Source organism: Neopsephotus bourkii, unplaced genomic scaffold (genome assembly GCF_033783945.1).
Source record: "Neopsephotus bourkii isolate Nb327-2 ecotype Australia unplaced genomic scaffold, CSIRO-AGI_Nbou_v1 NB_272, whole genome shotgun sequence".
Classification (NCBI taxonomy): domain Eukaryota; kingdom Metazoa; phylum Chordata; class Aves; order Psittaciformes; family Psittacidae; genus Neopsephotus; species Neopsephotus bourkii.
Window position 1 is genome coordinate 19,745,250 of NW_026900781.1, and position 18,256 is coordinate 19,763,505.

At 38.5% G+C, this 18,256-nt stretch overlaps 1 protein-coding gene across 5 annotated transcripts in view; it reads left to right on the forward strand.

The window, feature by feature from the left end:
- CDH18 (cadherin 18) overlaps window positions 1-18,256 on the forward strand; it is a 584,308-nt gene that overhangs the window by 403,491 nt on the left and 162,561 nt on the right. For all 5 annotated transcript variants that reach the window (XM_061346700.1, XM_061346697.1, XM_061346698.1 and 2 more), the window contains one exon: window positions 10,852-11,331. In XM_061346700.1, coding sequence (XP_061202684.1) covers window positions 11,104-11,331 — 228 coding nt within the window. In that variant the 5' untranslated portion in view covers window positions 10,852-11,103. The remainder of the gene's footprint in view (window positions 1-10,851; window positions 11,332-18,256) is intronic.

An 18,256-nucleotide genomic window follows, 5' to 3' on the forward strand; every position in this document is an offset into this window, starting at 1 on the left:
GTGCCCGCTTGTTGTATACAGAATAGTTTGTTTGCCAGCTGAGGGCAGGCACTGTATCCCTGGATCACTGTTATTTGCAAATTATTCACATTTTCTGCTTTGTTTGCAAACTTTGCAGATCTCCATTTGTTCAAGGATGATAGTGTATTTTTTTTACTCATTTGCACTCTGTTTCACAAAATATCTTGGCTAAACAGGGTAAAAAAATCCATTGCTTTGTAGTGTTTAATAGTTTTCTCTACTCATTCATGAATATAAGAATGCCTTCTAATAATCCACTTCAACGTATTTTCTAAAATCAGTGAGTCTTTTAAATTATCTCTACAGTTAACCACTCACTGGAGCCATTTATTACTGAAGGCAGGATAGCAGATCACAGCTCATCTTGCATATTATCTAACCAAAGCATCAATTAGATACACTTTCAAAAATCCTATTATCGCAATAAGACTTGAATTCCATAGTAGTTCTAATGTATTTCCAGCACAACAGCGCAGGTGTTGTGAGCTGCCTGTTTGTAGTCTGGAATGAGAAACTTTTTTCTGATGGGAATTTCAAGGGCTGATTTCAAGGGTTTTGTTATAGGGCGTTGGTGACTTTTTTGTATGTAAAGGACTGGACGTCCCTCCCTTTCTTTCTTCCTTTTTTTTTCCCCCCCCCCGGTTTTATTGTTGTCATTGATTAAAACCAAATTTTAAAAGAATCCTTTGTTTGTGCCATGTGGTATCAATCTCCTTTGCCATATAATGTGCTGGATTATTTGCCTAGCTGTAATGTGGCTAATTTTTACTCTTTGTGAGTGGTGCTTCAGTTAATGCTATCCATTAAGGAATCCATTAAAGATTGTGTTTAGCAGTAAGCTACACATAAGACCAGAAGAAAGTACTTTGATCACTAGTCCACATTGCTTTTTATAAATTCCTTGAACTCCTATCGAAGCTGCTATTTTAAGACCTTGGTACAAGACAGTCTTGACAGTCTTATCAAGAAAAAGGAATGATGAAGCAGGTGCCAGCGCAGTTTCTTTTGCCACAAGCAGTTTAAAAACCTTTTGAATGTTCCTTGTGACTATCTATCTCCTAAGGCTGTTTCAGCTTTTCACACTCCGCTCGTCCTCATGGCGCTGTTAGGTATGGTTCCTGTGGGGCTCTGTCCTCTGGGGAAGTCCATCTAGATGAAAAAAATGACTAGCCTACTTTAACCTAGGTGTTCCCAGGAAGTAGTTCTGCCCAGGGCTGCTTGCCCTGCTCAACATTTCTCTTCTCTTTTAACTGCAGCTGCTGCTAGGCTTTCCTTCTAACTTCCTTCATAATAAAATCTGAATTCCAGTCCACATACCTCATTCTGTAAGGAATGTCGTGTCTTTTCTATAAGTAATCTCAAAAGTTTTTCTTCATACCATGTCTGTTCCATTTTATGACTCCAGCTAGTTTAAATGATGCAACATATTTTAGCAAGCAAGGTAACTTTTTAAGGCCTTTTAAAATAACAGGGACTCTGGATTCTGAACATTAAAGTGGTGTACTTCAATATTGAAGGTAAAAATAAAGTAAAAATGAAAATTAACTTTAATCTAGAACTTGCATCAAACCAGTGCTGGCTAATAGTTAGGGCTGCAGCACAGTTTTAAAGGAAATCTTTGAAAGACTTTATTCCATCCTGACAAAATAATCAGAAAGAAATAAAAACTAGTAATGTCAGTGTGTTAATGTTGGATGAAAAGTCATCTCTGGCTTTATCTTCTTCCTTTTTTAGTCTCAAGATAGTATAAACATAATATAATACATTTGCAAAGGAGAAGATCAGACTTACCTGTTTTACTAGAAATAAGGAAGTCTATACTTGTGCTGTGTTGAAGGTTTAGGTACAACCTGTCTAATATCAAACCTATAATGCAAATAAGAACAGAAACAGAACCACAAGCTGTTTCAGTTAATTCACATTAATTTAAAACTAAGAACATGTTCAGGAGTTGTTAACCCAAAGGGTGCTTTTTTTTTTGGTGATCTTTGTAGACTAATAATACCATATTCATTTCTATGACTTAGAACCTATAGAAATTTCAAAGAGTCGAGTCAGTGAAACAAGAAATATTAATAAAAATCTAGAAATAAAGCTCATGAAGTATATCACTGAGAGTAAAAGGAATATTTGCAAGTAATGTCTGCTTTGAATGGAAGAAGAGACATTCTGAGATTCTATAGTAGCCTGTATTACAAGCACTTAGGAAGAAATCTTATGTGAGACAGCTGTGGAGTTAATAGAGGTTTCTGACATTGCTTCTGTGGAGCTCCAAACCAGCAGAGGAATGGAACCTCATAAATAGGGATTGCTTGATATATGTCTGTCAGTCAGGATACTACTGAAAAATTAATCACATGCTGCCATCTGAAATAATTTAATGAATTTAGAATAATCTAATGCTAAGTCTACAGCTAGACCCTACCGTTACCTTTAAAAAATCAAGTGGCAATTTAGAGTAATTAATTAGCTCCTGAGGAATGCCTAATGTTGGGTCTCTAAGTACAACATTAGGGCATATAAAACCTATATCTGTGCTGTCAGTTTATCTTTCTGTTATGTAATGTAATAAATTACTTTCCAGAGAACCAGCTAACTTGCTTTCCCAAATGAAAGATTTGTGTCTGGAGTTTTGTTTTCACTGTTTTAGAATACACAAATATATGCGATTTCCTTTTCCTTAAAACTATCCCTGGATACAGCTGCTATTTTTGTTTCTTCCTAGGTTTTTGATTTGACTGTTCCTTTCTCTCAGGGGTAGGAGGTAAAGGGGAGAGGAAATGCAAAAGGAGGGTATTTTTTTGTTTGTTTTCTTGATGCTTATTTGGGCAGTGTCATGAGTGGTGTAGTCAGACCTAAGTAGCTAATTTTACATAATGTTTTTCTCTGTTTATAAATTGAGCCTAAGAATATCACAGCTTCTCACACCTACTGCATAGCAGCCTGTAATCATTAACCCTATGCAGTTTTCTTTATAATGTTATATTAATTATATCTTTTTTTCTGAATCAAATGTATCATCAGTTGACTTGATTTGCAAGTTTCATGTGAAAATGTGGAAGCTAAGTTAGAAGAGATTTTTTGGGTTTGGAAGGCAAAAAGCACAAGGAAATAAATACCAGGATTGCCCTGTCTGTTGCAATTTCACCATACCATTATATGTATCTGTTGTTATACCAACACGTGTGGAAATTTGTTTTATTATTTTTGTTTTCAGTTAATGTTTTCTTGATGTCAGCTGTCTTTGTCTTGAACTGTGTCATGGTTTAACCCCAACCAGACAGCATTCACTGACTCCCCCTCCCCTTGTTGCCCTCCCCCTACTCCTGGAGGGACGGAGAGGAAAATCAGAAAGAATGCAACTCCCATGGGTTGAGATAAGAACAGTTTAGTAATTAAGGTATAACACAAATCACTACTGCTACCACCAATAATAATAATGATAAAGGAAATAACAAGGGAAGAGAATACAACACCCCATCACCAGGCGACCAATAACTTGCCCTCCCAGCCCGACCAAGTACCGACCGATACCTCCTCCAACTCTGCAGTCCCCCTAGCCCTTCCGGGTAAATCCCAGTTATACCCTGGGCATGACGTGCTGTGGTATGGAATACCTCTTTGGTCAGTTTGGGTCAGGTGTCCTGTCCCTGCTTCCTCCCGGCTTGGCTTCCACTCCTCCCTGGCAGAGCATGAGGCCCACAAAGTCCTTGGCCAAACCGAAACATCATTTTTATCAGCTTTGTTCCCAGATGAAAGTCAAAACACAGCACTGCACCAGCTACCAAGAAAGAAAAATGACTGCTACTGCTAAACCCAGGACATTATCCACCCCTTATTCCATACCATTCACGTCATGCTCAGATCCTACATTTTCAATATACCATCACTCTGATCTCAGTACAATTCTATCTTAGTGCATGGACTAGTCCCTATAAAGCTGCTGAGTCCATCTGGTCCATGATGTCAGGCTCCATCTCTTGTAACAGTCTTTCAGAGCAGGAGAGGCTGTGTGCAGTGTTCACACTCATGAATAACCTGGGCAGTAGTGTCCATTGCTAAGTCCACCCCTTGATCATGAGTCCATCTCGATGTTGCACCTCTGCTCTGTTGGCCTGAAATGCCATGGGCCCACCAGGCTTAAAATAATTCACTGTCCTTCCATCTCCAATGCTTCCAAAGCACTGGAGGGGCCCAGTGGACTAGATACTTGCCCATACTGTCCCACATGCCCTGCCACTCATGACTGTCCAGCCTTGGGGGAAACCTCTTGGTCCTCCCATATTGTAGTCTAACCCCAGACAAGACCCAGACCTGACTCTGCTTAAATTTTGAGATCAGACAAAATGGTGGTGCGTAAAACACACTCTGTATGTGTGCCAACATGCTGATCCCCATCACAATCAGCAGGCAGGTCCCAAGGATACCCAAAGGCCATTCAAAACCTTCAGAACTCTCAAGCAGTGCTGCTGTACTTGTCACTGGGGCTGGTGCAGCTGCTGTGCTTGCCGGCTCTCCCACCACCAGCTTCTCTTTTCCTGAGTCCAGCTCTTCCTCCTCTGCCTTGCTGGGAAATGCTGCGGGGTCTCCCGCGTCCTCCTGGGGCTCGGTGGGCGGCTTCCAGGGAATGCTCTCGGCCGTCGTGGGGCTCGGCTCCTCCACAGGGCTCGGCTCCTCCGCCGCCTTCTCCCGCTGCTCGACCTCCCCGACCTCCTCAACTGGCAGCCGTCCCCTTGCGGCCTCCGGTCCCGCTCCCTCTTGGTGCACGGGGGCGCTCTCCCGGGCCGCAGCAGCCACCGGCTCCCGGGGCCGCTCCCCCTCGGCTTCCCAGAGCCTCACGCAGACGGAGGCGAGGGCGAGGGCCAGGACGGTGAGGAGCAGCCGCACGGCCAGGGACCAGTCCACGGCCACGTCCGTCCCGCCCTGCTGCTGGAGCCCACCCGTATTACAAGCCATTGACATAAAGTACAGTGAGACAAGAACCTTAGCCCAAGCCCCACACTTGATAAACACTACCACAGCAAATACTGGCTCTAAGTAAGTTACAACATTTTGAAGCTCTGAGATCAAGAGGAACAACTCTGAGAGCCAATAAATCAGCATTGTGATGAGTGACTATCAATCCAGTCAGATCTGTCGTTATCTCAACCCTTTGTGCCCCACGTTGGGCGCCAAAAAGAACTGTCGTGGTTTAACCCCAACCAGACAGCTTTCACTCACTCCCCCTCCCCTTCTTGCCCTCCCCCTACTCCTGGAGGGACAGAGAGGAAAATCAGAAAGAATGCAACTCCCATGGGTTGAGATAAGAACAGTTTAGTAATTAAGGTATAACACAAATCACTACTGCTACCACCAATAATAGTAATGATAAAGGAAATAACAAGGGAAGAGAATACAACACCCCATCACCAGGGACCAATAACTTGCCCTCCCAGCCCGACCAAGTACCAACCGATACCTCCTCCAACTCTGCAGTCCCCCTAGCCCTTCCGGGTAAATCCCAGTTATACCCTGGGCATGACGTGCTGTGGTATGGAATACCTCTTTGGTCAGTTTGGGTCAGGTGTCCTGTCTCTGCTTCCTCCCGGCTTCCCCTCCTCCCTGGCAGAGCATGAGGCCCACAAAGTCCTTGGCCAAACCAAAACATCATTTTTATCAGCTTTGTTCCCAGCCCAAAAGTCAAAATGCAGCACTGCACCAGCTACCAAGAAAGAGAAAAATGACTGCTACTGCTAAAACCAGGACAAACTGTATTAACTGGATTTCTTACACTTCATAGAAATTTCACTCCTGGGGTTTTACACACACATACTTACAGGTCTGAGAGAAAAATCATCTCTAATAGCTTCACATACTAGCACTCACATCTTCAGCTGTTTCCAGTTATACTTTCCAGTTTGCTTCTCTATCTTGATTTTATTTTGGGGGATTTTTCAGTGTCTTTGTTGTATCTTGCTATAATTTTTCTTCTGTTATTTGTCTGTTTATAATGCCTGATTACGTGTACATTTTGGATCCTATTTTATTTTCTCATTTTCCTTTTCCCCAAACCTTTCTCTCCAGAACAGAATTTCTCTTGCCTTATATGAAAGAACAATTTACACTTTTCATGGTAACTTTCTTTTGTGGTTATTTCAATTTACTTTGTAAAAGGGGTTTATTTAAAGTCATTTACCAGTTAAAATAACAGTCTCCCAGTTCTAGATTAGCATAGACAATTTTTGGATTTGGTGATTAGAAGTGATCTGTACCAAAAGACTGTGTGTGTGAAAGAATGGTATAAGAAATAACACCCCCTGATATTGTACAGCCATCAGCTGGGGTTGTTTGCTTAAAGAATTAAAGAGGGAGCTATCCAGTCATCTTTCTCTCTGTTTCTTTAGGAAACTGATTGAGTTCCAGGTTAATAAAGATTAACTTTTAGAACAGTAATATACTTACACATAAATTTAGCAGTAATTTGGGATTTACTTTAGAAATTAAAGAAATTTTTCTTACTCTGTTGAAGTAAAAAAGTAGTTCAGTTTCCCTTTTCTAGAAAATCTGTCAACGTAGAACTATGGTGTCAAAGCATTTGTAGTTATTGGAGTTACTATTAAACTATTTTAGGAAAATTTTATTTACTTTCTTTCCTAGTTCTTAGTCTTATACATGTAGCTACAATATAACCACAACAAAGGGGCAAGACAAGAAGTACTACCATTTTTAAATGCTTTCCAAAATAGTTTTGATGCTAATTCTGTGAGATAAACTAACATGTGCAGAAGACACTATTCTTTTAGAAAGCATACTATGATGATTATATTTTGTGTATCACATAAGCTAAGAAAGACTTGGTGCCTCATTTTTTCATAGAGAGTCCTATAAGCTCAAGTCTACCAGTTTTTGAAATAGAGATCAACTATAGATGAACCATTTCCCTTCATCTACATAGAATTTCTTTTTTTTTCTGCCAGAGTTCCTCAGGAGTATTGTATATTCTGTTGGCAATCTATCAAGCTCTTCTTCAGAAAGATAAAACAAAAAGTAACATCCAATTTTTCATTCTGATAACTAGCCTGTTATTCTGTCTTTGGTCCCCAGGTCAATACACCATTATGTCTGCAGTGCTGAAAGATACAACTTTAGCAACAGGCTAAGCACAAGCCACACAAGAAGACGGAAATACTTTACTGCCTGATTATTTATATCTAAATAATTATGTTGATTTAAAGCTGGTCAGATTTTCATAACGGAAGAATTTGTTCTGACAGGGAGCAAGTCTAGAGGGCAGAGTGCAGAGGGAGAAGTCAGAAAGCATATGAGAAATGCAATTTATTGTGAGTTCCATAAGTAATTGTCACTCCATCACTGTGGGACTGAAAAGGGTCCCTGAGGGATCTGACAGAAGATGTGCAGAGCTGTGCCGAATGTGCATCTGCAAATCGGAATCTTCCAGTTGAATTCAAATATGTGCTCAATTTGATTATGGGAGACTGGGGACGCTGAGATTCAGGACAAGTCTGTTACGAAGGATGCATCTCCTCATGATGGTGAAGCATACATGCTTTGCATCACTATGCTCAAACTGGTTTCCTGGGAATTCATTACAGTGTCTTGCTGCCACACTAAGCGGTAACTACTGTGCTGTAATGATTTCCAGAAATGCTGGTGGAACTTTCCCACCTCATCTTATTTAATTATTTAATTTTAATTCACTCTGAGAGTCTCTTGCGATACACAACTCAATTTCATGAGGGCTCCCAGGAGACAGCAGTAACACGTCTACTTTGCAGTTGCGTATATCATTATAACAAGACCTATAAAGCACGACACTTAATCTGAACCTGCAGACAAGAGCACTGAGCAGTCCATGTCTCTCAGTATGTTAGCGTAAGGTAACAATTTGAGGGATTTCAGAAAATACAGTCTTTCACTCAAGTTTGTCTATTCTTTGCAACCGTCTCTTCTGCAGTAACCATTCAATGTCTTTCCACCTGTACTTTCCCCTGTAGACAAACTGCTGTCTTCATGGGAAAGCTGAGCTTTCTTTAGAGGAGGTGGTGCAGTTTTTTAATGAGTGTTTATGCTAGTAAGAGTGTGCTGAGTAAATACGAATAAGGACCTTTGTACCGAGCATTAATTAGACTTTGGTTATTACAGATGTTTAGCAGAGTGAAAATGCTTCAAAGAATCTTCAGTAAAAATCATTCCTCTTTTAATTGTTGAATTTGTCATAGTGGAAACAATTCTCCAGGCTTCCCACACAACTCAGGAACAGCTGAAGGCTAAACTAGCATGAATATAACAGCAAGTAGATGTGTTATTATTATTATTATTAGTGGTGGTGGTGATGTTTTTGTTGAAAACATTTGTTCAGAACAAATAATTTTCAAACTTTAATTTTGGGGCAAACGTTTAACACCTAATCTCTGAATCGAGGTAAAAGTGTTTTTTGCAAAAAGAAATTTAATGCCTTCTAGTTAATGCTAAGAAAAACAGATATTTCTGAGATGAAGAAGCCCTTCATAGTTTTGTCTATTTGTTCTAAGTCGTATAAAGCCAAGACTATGACATTCCACAGTTTACAGGCTCCAGCTTGTATTTTGCTTGTTTTATTTTGTTTGGAGGTTTTGTACGTTTGGGTTTGGGCTTGGATTTTTTTCTCTTTGTTGCAGGGTTTTGGGTTTTTTCCTATGAATGGCTTCAGAGGGAGGAAATAAACAAATTTCTGTATAGTAAATCTTGATTTGTGGGTATCTGTCTGCTGTACTCATTTATATTTACTTTTCTATAAGGCAAGAATTTTCCACTACCACCATCCCCACGGTTCTTATAAAGGAAAGTTCAGTAGTAATGATTTCAAATAAATTTAAATTGTGTCATTCTGAGAAATTTCAATGCACATTTTTAACATTATGCACAGCTTATAGTCTTATGAACTGCTCCCAGGCATTTCCCAAGATGGAAACAAAGGGAAGAAAAACAATACTTGAATGGATAAAACTGCAGCCTTATCATTTTGTGAGGTACTGATTAATTTTAATGTACATCTGAAGTATAACAAAGACTAATCTATTTAAATAGTTCATCTGTAAATAAATAAATCTTTAGAAGGCAATTGCACGCCTCAAGACAAAAACTGATTTCTTGCAAGAATCAGGAAAGAATGCAGAAAGTCAAGGAAACTACAGAAGAAGAGTATATAGTTAGAAACAAATGTGAGACCCAGAATGCCTGGATTCTCTCCCTGGTATTACTTACACCTCATACAACTGTGTATTAATTTAACTGTGAAAAATTCCTATTAAATCACATTTGGACCAAAGAAGGTAATAATACATCATGTCATATGAATCTGTTCTGAGATGGGATGTGAGGCTTTTAAAAGACTAATGGCTTATACCGTGTACGGGTTAAGGGGAGGTTGCACTGGTGTGGAAATAGGAAGCAGGGTAATACTAAATGTCTAAAAACTTCTTTCCACAGTAGAAAATACCATACAGAGTTTCTTTTTTTAACTCCTGCCTAGCTGCAAGAAACCGGAGTTCTTTCTTTACTTCAGCATAATCCACTGTCCTGAACTGAGTAAAAGTAACAGAAAATGTATCCTTTCTGGATATTTCTAATGTTGTAGAGCAGTCTTGATTAATTCTTCCATTATTCTGATTAGAAACTGAATTTAGATGAATACAGAAGAAAATATGGTTCAGCTCCCAGTATTAGTAAGGATTTGAGAGAACCATAAGGGAAAAATTCTGTAGCCAAGACAGTTGATGAGCTTCCTTCAACTGCATTATTTTTCCATCTGATTTCTAATTTCCTGTTTGATTCTTTAGAGAATTTGAATTTGTTCTGTTTGATTCCCATGAAACTTAGAAACAAAATCAGTTTCATTGTGTTTCTGTTTACATTACTTGTAACGGTTTTATAATTCTCAAACACAGCCAATATTGAAAGTCAATTCTAATTTTTATAGACGTAGTTGCATATTTTGAGATTTCTGATTGACTGATACCTTCAGATAACTGAACAAATGGTTACCTTAGAGTAACTATTTCTCTGAGATTAAAGAGTTACTTTATTTTTTCAATCTACTTTGCTTTAAGCACTAAATCAACTTCCATGCACATTTTCAGATTTTAATATTGTAGTATAAATGTTTATTTATTTTTTTTAAGTTGAGAAAATACTGTCACTGCGAACTTAGATGCTTTTATGAAAATAATGCTGATCATCTGAACAGCAGTACCTGAGCTTTCTGTCAGCATGAAGTAATCTTGTGACATTCCAGTATGATATTGGTTGGGATATATTTAAAACACAGGATGTAAAAGTGTATATTTTGACTGAAAATTCCTGTCAATGCACTCTAATATTGACTGAATCCTCAGAGCAGATTTTGGAGGCATTCTTTGAAAACCCATCCTAGCTTTGGTATTTTTCACCATGTTGGATCTCTGTGTGGTGTATGGCAGATAAAGAACTCATGTGAAATTACCAATCACTATCTATGTAATGACACTGCAGCAGTGATATTTTTTTACTAGCAGAGCAGGTCAGTGATTTGGAAGTAAGCCAAAGGAAAACTGTCCTGCATCATCCAGTTTTTAATAATGTAAACGTTTTCATGGCTTGGAAAAGCCATGGTAATTCTTAAGGTATCTAATCAAACCAATCTGAAAACACTTTTTGCAACACTTTTACAGGAAGGGTTAAAAATAAATTCTAGTTAAAAGGAGAATCTTTGAGAGACTGGATAGTACAGCTGTGAATGTAATCTAAGGTCAGAAACCTGAAAATTGCTGGGTTAAGTGATGAGTAAGTGGCTTTCTTTTCTTTCCCTATTAGATAGAAAATGGCCGGCTGTGGAACTCTCTTGTGAAGACCTCAGAAGAAATACCAATTTTTCCAGTAAGCTTTTCATAATGTAAATATAATCTGAGCTTTCCCAAATGGGCAGCTAAACCATGAGCAAGCAGAAAAACCCATTTTGGACTGTATTTCTGAACCAGGCTTCACCTTGTTTCTCGGGAACTTGTTAAAGGATTACAACTCAAAAAACAAGAGAAAGAAAACCTTGAACAGGAAGTTTATCCTACAATGAAAATTACAAGTACATCTTGTATCTGCCCAGTCCTAGTTTGTCTCTGTTTTGTGCAGAGGTGTTATGGAGCTGCTCACCATGGCTCCATCAAGGTGACTAGAAACCAAACCAAACACATAGAAGGCGAAACAGAAGTACATCATCGTCCCAAGCGTGGATGGGTGTGGAATCAGTTCTTTGTTTTAGAAGAACACATGGGACCAGATCCTCAGTATGTAGGAAAGGTAAGGTCTATGTTTTCTTTTGGGGTTTGGTTTTGGTTTTGCCATCCCTTGAAATGTAGAATCGATAGACCAGGTGTCTCCGTAGATGGTGCCTCCTTTTTTAAAGTAGGACACCTCTGAGATTGCCATATATATACACAATGAATTTGCCAATTGTATGTGTATACTTTCTGTAATTATTATAAAAATAAAGATAAATAAAAGCAAACAGGATGAAGATATTAAAATAGGATAATATAATGTTTCTTCTGAGCTCAGATAAACACTGAGTGCAGCTGACCCTCTTACATCAGGTTATAGAACCCCAAATGCATGGACTTTAAATATGTCACTGCTAAAGACTTTTGCAGGTATTTATTTCAGAATAGGATTCAGTTTTATTTCAGGGAATACTATAGGTACAGTCTAAGCTTCATAGGATATTCATTCCACTCTGAAGGTAGGGTGAAAAAGGGATCCTTCAAGGGGAAATTCTCTGACATTATTTATAAAAAGAGGCAGGAGGTGTGTTACAGTTCCTCAGAAACCTATGAGAACAAGAAGCCCTGCATTTGTTTTGACATATATTAGGGAGCTTCAGGCATAAAGTTCATGCTGATGTAGTTGTAGGCTGGCCAACTGAAGTCTGGATAATGTTGTCTGTCTAGCATGGTTTCAAATTTGCATTAAGATAACACAAAACTGTATATATAACTTTAGTGCAAGAAGGATGCCAGATGGAGCTTTTCTCGCCCTAAATACTGTCTTCAGCATTATGATAAATTCTTTTTATTACATAATCTAGATTAGTCTTAATCTCCTTAATGAAAATGAAGAAAGGCATTGAATATGCTGAGTGAATAAAAATTGTTAACAGAGATGAGGGCGTGGAAGAGGAATTATTTAATCTTAGTTTGCCTTCAAGTTAGGAATCCTGAAAATTATATCTCAGAGTATGAAAAATTATCGAAGGAAACCAGTAGCTTCTGAAATCACAGATGTCTGGTAGCAAGGGCTTTCAAATTTAAACAGATTCATCTGAACTAAAAATAGCAAGTGAAGCATCTGTATTTAAGGTACAGTTAACATGAAGACCAAAAAAAAAATTATTCAATTATGCCAAGCTTAGTAGAATACCAAGTATTTCAGCATACTAAAAATTGCTGAGATTTCTGCAGAAAATGTAAACTAGAGAAGGACCTTTCTAAGTGGAGATAGTGGATTGCACTGAAAGAGGAGCTTTTAAAACGGGTAAGGGGATAAGGAGATATGCTTGCGGACCCATCTTAGACTGATTAACATTTTCATGAATGAGTTTGGAAACCTTCTATAAACATATTCCTGGTGCAAAGCTATGCAGGAAAAGCAAAACATTGTCTGGAAAGAGCTAGATAGCATGAATAAAATTTAGATATGGAGATACGTAGTAAACCTCAAGACCACAATGTGATAAGGCTCTTACAGACAGTATCATGAATTTCGGGCATACAGTACAGTTTGTCAGATGTAAGCGGCAGAGGAAGAGAAAGATCTGTTCGGCCGATCAGTTATTGCCTCTACTGTCATAACTTGAAGAAGCTGCAAAAACAGAGATAAGCAAAACAGAGATAAAGTGGTAGTGAAGGCATTGTGGAAAATAATGTTGTTTATTGCTTTAATTAATTTGGCCAAGAAAATTAATTTCTATATGAAGATATACAGAAAAAAAAAAAGAATACTATATTTGGGGTGGTGTTAGAGAATAAAATCTAACCCTATAGCCACAGAGTTAGAGGGATTACGGAGAATGTTGAGGTACTCAATGACTTTTTTGCCTTGGTCTTTACTCCAAGAGCTGCAATCACACTGTCGCACTTCCCCAAGTCACAGGAGGCAAGGGCAGGAACTGGGAGAATGAAGAATGAGAATATGAGGTTTGAGATCATCTAAGGAACCTGAAGGTGCACAAGTCCATGGACCTGACAAGATACATCTTCGGGTCCTGTGGAACCGACAGATGAAGTGGCTAAGCCATTATCTATCAAATATGAGAAATCATGTCAGTTTGGTAAAGTTCCTGCTTAGTGGAAAGGGGAAAATATAACCTCCACTTTTAAAAAGGGGAAAAAAGGAAAGATACAGGAAACTACAGACCAGTCAGTCTCACACTGGTGCCTGACGAGATCATGAAGCAGATCCTCCTGGAAACAATGCTAAGGCACATGGACAATAAGGAAGTGATTTGTGACAGCCAGCATGGCTTCACTAAGGACAAATCATTCCTGACCAATTTGGTGGCCTTCTATGATGCGGCCATGGTGTTGGTGCATAAGGGAAGAGCAAGTGACGTAATCTACCTGAACTTGTTCAAGGCATTTGACACTGTCCCAAAAGACATGTCTGTCTATAAATTGGTGAGGTGTGGATCTGATGGATGGACTTGGTGGAAAGGGATTTGGTTGGGTGGTCTTGCTCAGAGAATTGTGGACAACAGCTCAATGTCCAAGTGGAGAGATGTGATGAGTGGTGTTCCTTAGGAGCTGGCATTAGGATCGGTGTTGTTGGCGTTGTCATTCTTGTCAGTGACATAGACAGTGGGATTGAGGGCACCCTCAGAAAGCTTGCCAGTGACACCAAGCTGTGTGCTGCAATCAACACACAGAAGGGAAGGGATGCCATCTAGAGGGACCTGGACGGGCTCTAGGGGTGGGCCACTGCAAAGCTCATGAAGTTTAACACAGCCAGGTGAGAAGTCTGCACCTGGGTCAGGGCAATCCCAAGCACAGCAATAGGCTGGGTGGAAACTGGATTCAGAGCAGCCCTGAGAAGGACTTGGGGGTGTTGGTTGATGAGAAGCTCAACCTGAGCTGGCAGTGTGCTCTCGCAGCTCGGAAAGACAACTTTATGCTGGGCTGCATCAGAAGGAGCGTGGCCAGCAGGTCGAGAGAGGTTATTCTTCCCCTCTACTCCACTCTTGTGAGATCCCACCTGGAGTACTTTGTTCAGCTCTGGGATCCCCAACACAGGAAAGATGTGGACCTACTCAAGGGTGTCCAGAGGAAGGCCATGAAGATGATCAGAGGGCAGGAGCACCTGTCCTATGAAGACAGGCTGAGAGAGTTGGGGTGTTTAGCCTCAAGAAGAGAAGGCTTTGGGGAAATCTTAAAACAGCTCTCCAGTACCTCAAGGGGACCTACAAGAAAGCTGGATAGGGACAGGTACAGACAGGACAAGGGGAAATGTTTTTAAACTAAAAAAGGGCAGATTTAGATTAGATATTAGGAAGAAATTCTGTATTATGAGGGTGGTAGGACACAGGAGGAGGTTGCCTAGGGAAGTTAAGGTTGCTGCAACCCTGAAAGTATTTAAGGCCAGGTGGGGCTGGGCTTTGAGCAGCCTGGTCAAGTGAGAGGTGTCGCTGCTTGTGGCAGAGGGGTTGGAACTATATGGGCTTTAAAGTCCCTTCTAACCCAAACCATTCTGTGATTCTATTATTCTATGAAAATATGTTTGTTTAATTACTCTCACAAATAGTGGTGGAGAGCATGTATTATTCTGTTAGTACACTTCAGAAGAAACCACAAGGCAAAGAGAAGATCTTTTAAGTTGATTCAGCTTTTACTTGGAAAAAAAAAAAAGACATTTTGATGGTCATGAGTTAATTTCAAATGGAAATAAAAAAATAGAATTCTGCAAGAGTCTAATAGGAACAGTGGAAACAAAAATTTGAAGGGTTTTAAAAGTAAAGCATGCTTGTCTTTATAAAGGCATTTAGAAACATGATAGCATGAAAGTACAGGGGCCTGGATTCTGTTATCTAGAGGATGGTCTCTTTCAATATATTTTCTGTCAGCCTCTAACTACTCTATTAATGCTACCTTTATTAATGCTATGTTTACATTAATGCTACATTTACCACTCAATGCTACATTTACATCATACATAAATGTAAACTTTCATTTACAGGGATTGATGATTAGTATTTCTTTTAATCTTTCGTGGTCAGATTGTGACTACATGCCTTGTTTGAGGACATTTTTTTCTCTGTACATACCAATTTTTCTCCCTTTTTCCTCAAAGAATTCCCTGTGATGCTCATAATATTCTACTCTGAGTACCTCACATTATTATTATTAAGTTCGTCTTTGCAGAAGCTTTGTGGGACTTGCAAGCATTTATACTCTATTTTCCATTTCTTGACATGGTTCTGATGAACTTACTGCAAAGGTCAATGCACTAGTTCAGGCATATATTTTTAATTCAGAAAAAAGAAGGCCTGGATAAGGCTGACATCATATTAGTAATTAGCAAGATTTTGTTAGTGGTCATTGTGCATGAGTTCCTTTTAATTTTGAAAAATGGATGTTTTACAGACATCACATTTAATTGTACACACCTCATCAAGGTCTCATTCTGTATGCCTTTAATTTAACAAGAAGCTTTCATGCAAAAATCCTTGGTTTATGAAGAAAGGCTATGTGAGCACTGCCCTTTAATTCCAGACTTCTGTCTGGGGACAGCAAGCTATCAGTTCTGTCAGTTATTTATTCTGTAGACTACTCTGCTTCATTGGTGAAAGTTTTGCCATTTGAGATCTGTCCTTTCACATTTTTCACACTCAATTTGGGAGTAACATCAGAGAAAGCAGACTCATTATATACAATGCTGTTATAATGATTAGAGTCACTGTCATGGAAATGAACACTGCAGACAACAATAAGATAGGCCTGCAATGAAAATGGTAAGGTTTCTCATTCTTATCCTGAAATTACTATCAAGAGGATGGATTTAATTTATCTGTTATACTGCAAGTGTTAGGACAACAAGTCATCATTATATTAAAATATCGAACATATCCCAAATCCACAGTCATTTTTTCTTTTCTCTAAAAAAAAAAACAAAACTGTAAATGTGTATAAAATTAACCCATATTAGCCATACTCAGAAGGCTTTTATAGGAACATGGCAAAACATAGGACCTAGAAAAATTAGTTTATTGTAAAAATGAGAAATGATCCTTTTGTATCTGTTAAGCATTCTCCGTAGTTCTGAGATTATTGAACTGGTTCCCTGATGTTGAACTTGGTGTAAGTGTTCAATGTTTCAGGGTGTTTTCCTGAGCAAACAGCTCCAAACCTAGTTTTTTATAAAAAAAAGTATCTTTAAAAAATTCACAACTACAGCAACTATTAATATAATATAGAGTTATTATATATGCTATATTATAATATCAATATATTATATAATATATATAATATAAATATATGTAATAATTGATATAAAATCGGTGGATAAGGAACTGGCTGGATGACCACACACAAAGAGTTGTAGTCAATGGCTCAATGTCCAGCTGGAGAGTTAAGAAAAAAATGGAAGTGGAGTTTTACAATTAAAATAATTTTATTCCATGCTGGAGGTTAACATAAAATGAAGTATATTTCAGCATTTCAGGCATAATTAAGAGTTCCAAAATTTATCTTGATAAAAAAGTGGGGTGGGTTTATGAAAAAGAAAATTAAAAAGGGAAGTGTAGATGTTATAGTCTAAAGATTTTGCACATGGTTTATTAGCCCTTTTCATGCCATCATAAAAAGGCATGCAAGTGGCATAATCAGCATCTAGAGTAACATGCATTTCATTTTCTACCTTTTAGCTTGCAAGTTTCACAAATAATGTATTTAGATAAAATACTTTTCCTCTATAGCTAGCAAAGATGTGGTAGCAATAACAACCTAAATATGCAAGCACAGATTTTTCTGTTCTTTTATAGACTTTGGTTGCTTCTATGAAAGTTTATACTAGAATAGACCTATACAGAAAATAAAGAGAAAAGGAGGGGAATTTTGGCTCAGCAAGCTTAAAAATCACGTATTTCATGTGTGTAGTGTGAAAGAGATCAGCTTTATAATATTTTCAGGGTTCTTAGAAGAAAGGAGAAAATGAACATTGAATGAATATACTTAATATTTGAGCAAAGATTTAGCTTCACAATTTTTAATTATATTTAAGACTGAGACGTCTCAAGCTGCTTCCAAAGGACATCTCGGTGAATCTGTGAAAGACTGAGATTATCAGTGTTTGGACTGGAAAAGTAGAGATTTGTATTTTAATAGATCCCTTTTAATTAAAAAAGTAAAAAAAAAATTAAAAAATCCTCTGGAGTTTCTTTATAGATCAGTAACCTCAGATTTCATAATACTTTCTACTTACTTCAGTCTTTATTGTTTTCTTCTTCCTGATTACTCAAAATCGTCTTTTTCCCTATTACAGCATTTTCATTGCATTAGGTCACTAACCTCAGATTTTACAGTACTTTTTGTCTCTTCCAATCTTTATGCTTCTCTGCTCACTGATTACTCAGGTCCTAATTCTTGTCACCCTTATCGTTGCTAAATAACATTTTGATTCAGTGCCACTGAAGCTGGTTGAAAGCCAAAACTCATCATACAGGATAGTGCTTACTTCTGTCTTCTCCTATCTGTCTCCCACTGTTGCTCAGAAAATAACCTTACCAAGAACAGAAGAAATGTGCCGCACAGACAGCCCCTTTTGCTGCCTTCATTCTGATAGCAACCCTACCTTTATTCAGCAACTGCTATTTGGCTTCTTATTGAGAGTTTGAGGACATTACTGAAATTCTGCAAGTCATAGAATGCTATGGACCTTTAGGTTTTAGTTATTTCTGAAGTAGAATCTCTAAACATTCAGAGGTTATTTGGGGAAAAACTAAACTCAAGGGAAGAGAGTTCTTTCATCAGCTGTATCTATCTGACTGGTTTATAGCGTGTTCAGCTGTATCTGAGGTTTCCTGAAGCATAGTAGTTGCATTGCAGTCCTTTGACAGAAAATGGTTATATACAGACTGACAAGGGCATTTTGACTTGCCAGACCAACCAGAAAAACAGAAAAGCATGAACATACTGAAGTGTTCAGTTCTAGTCCAAAGACATGAGCTAAAGTGTTTACC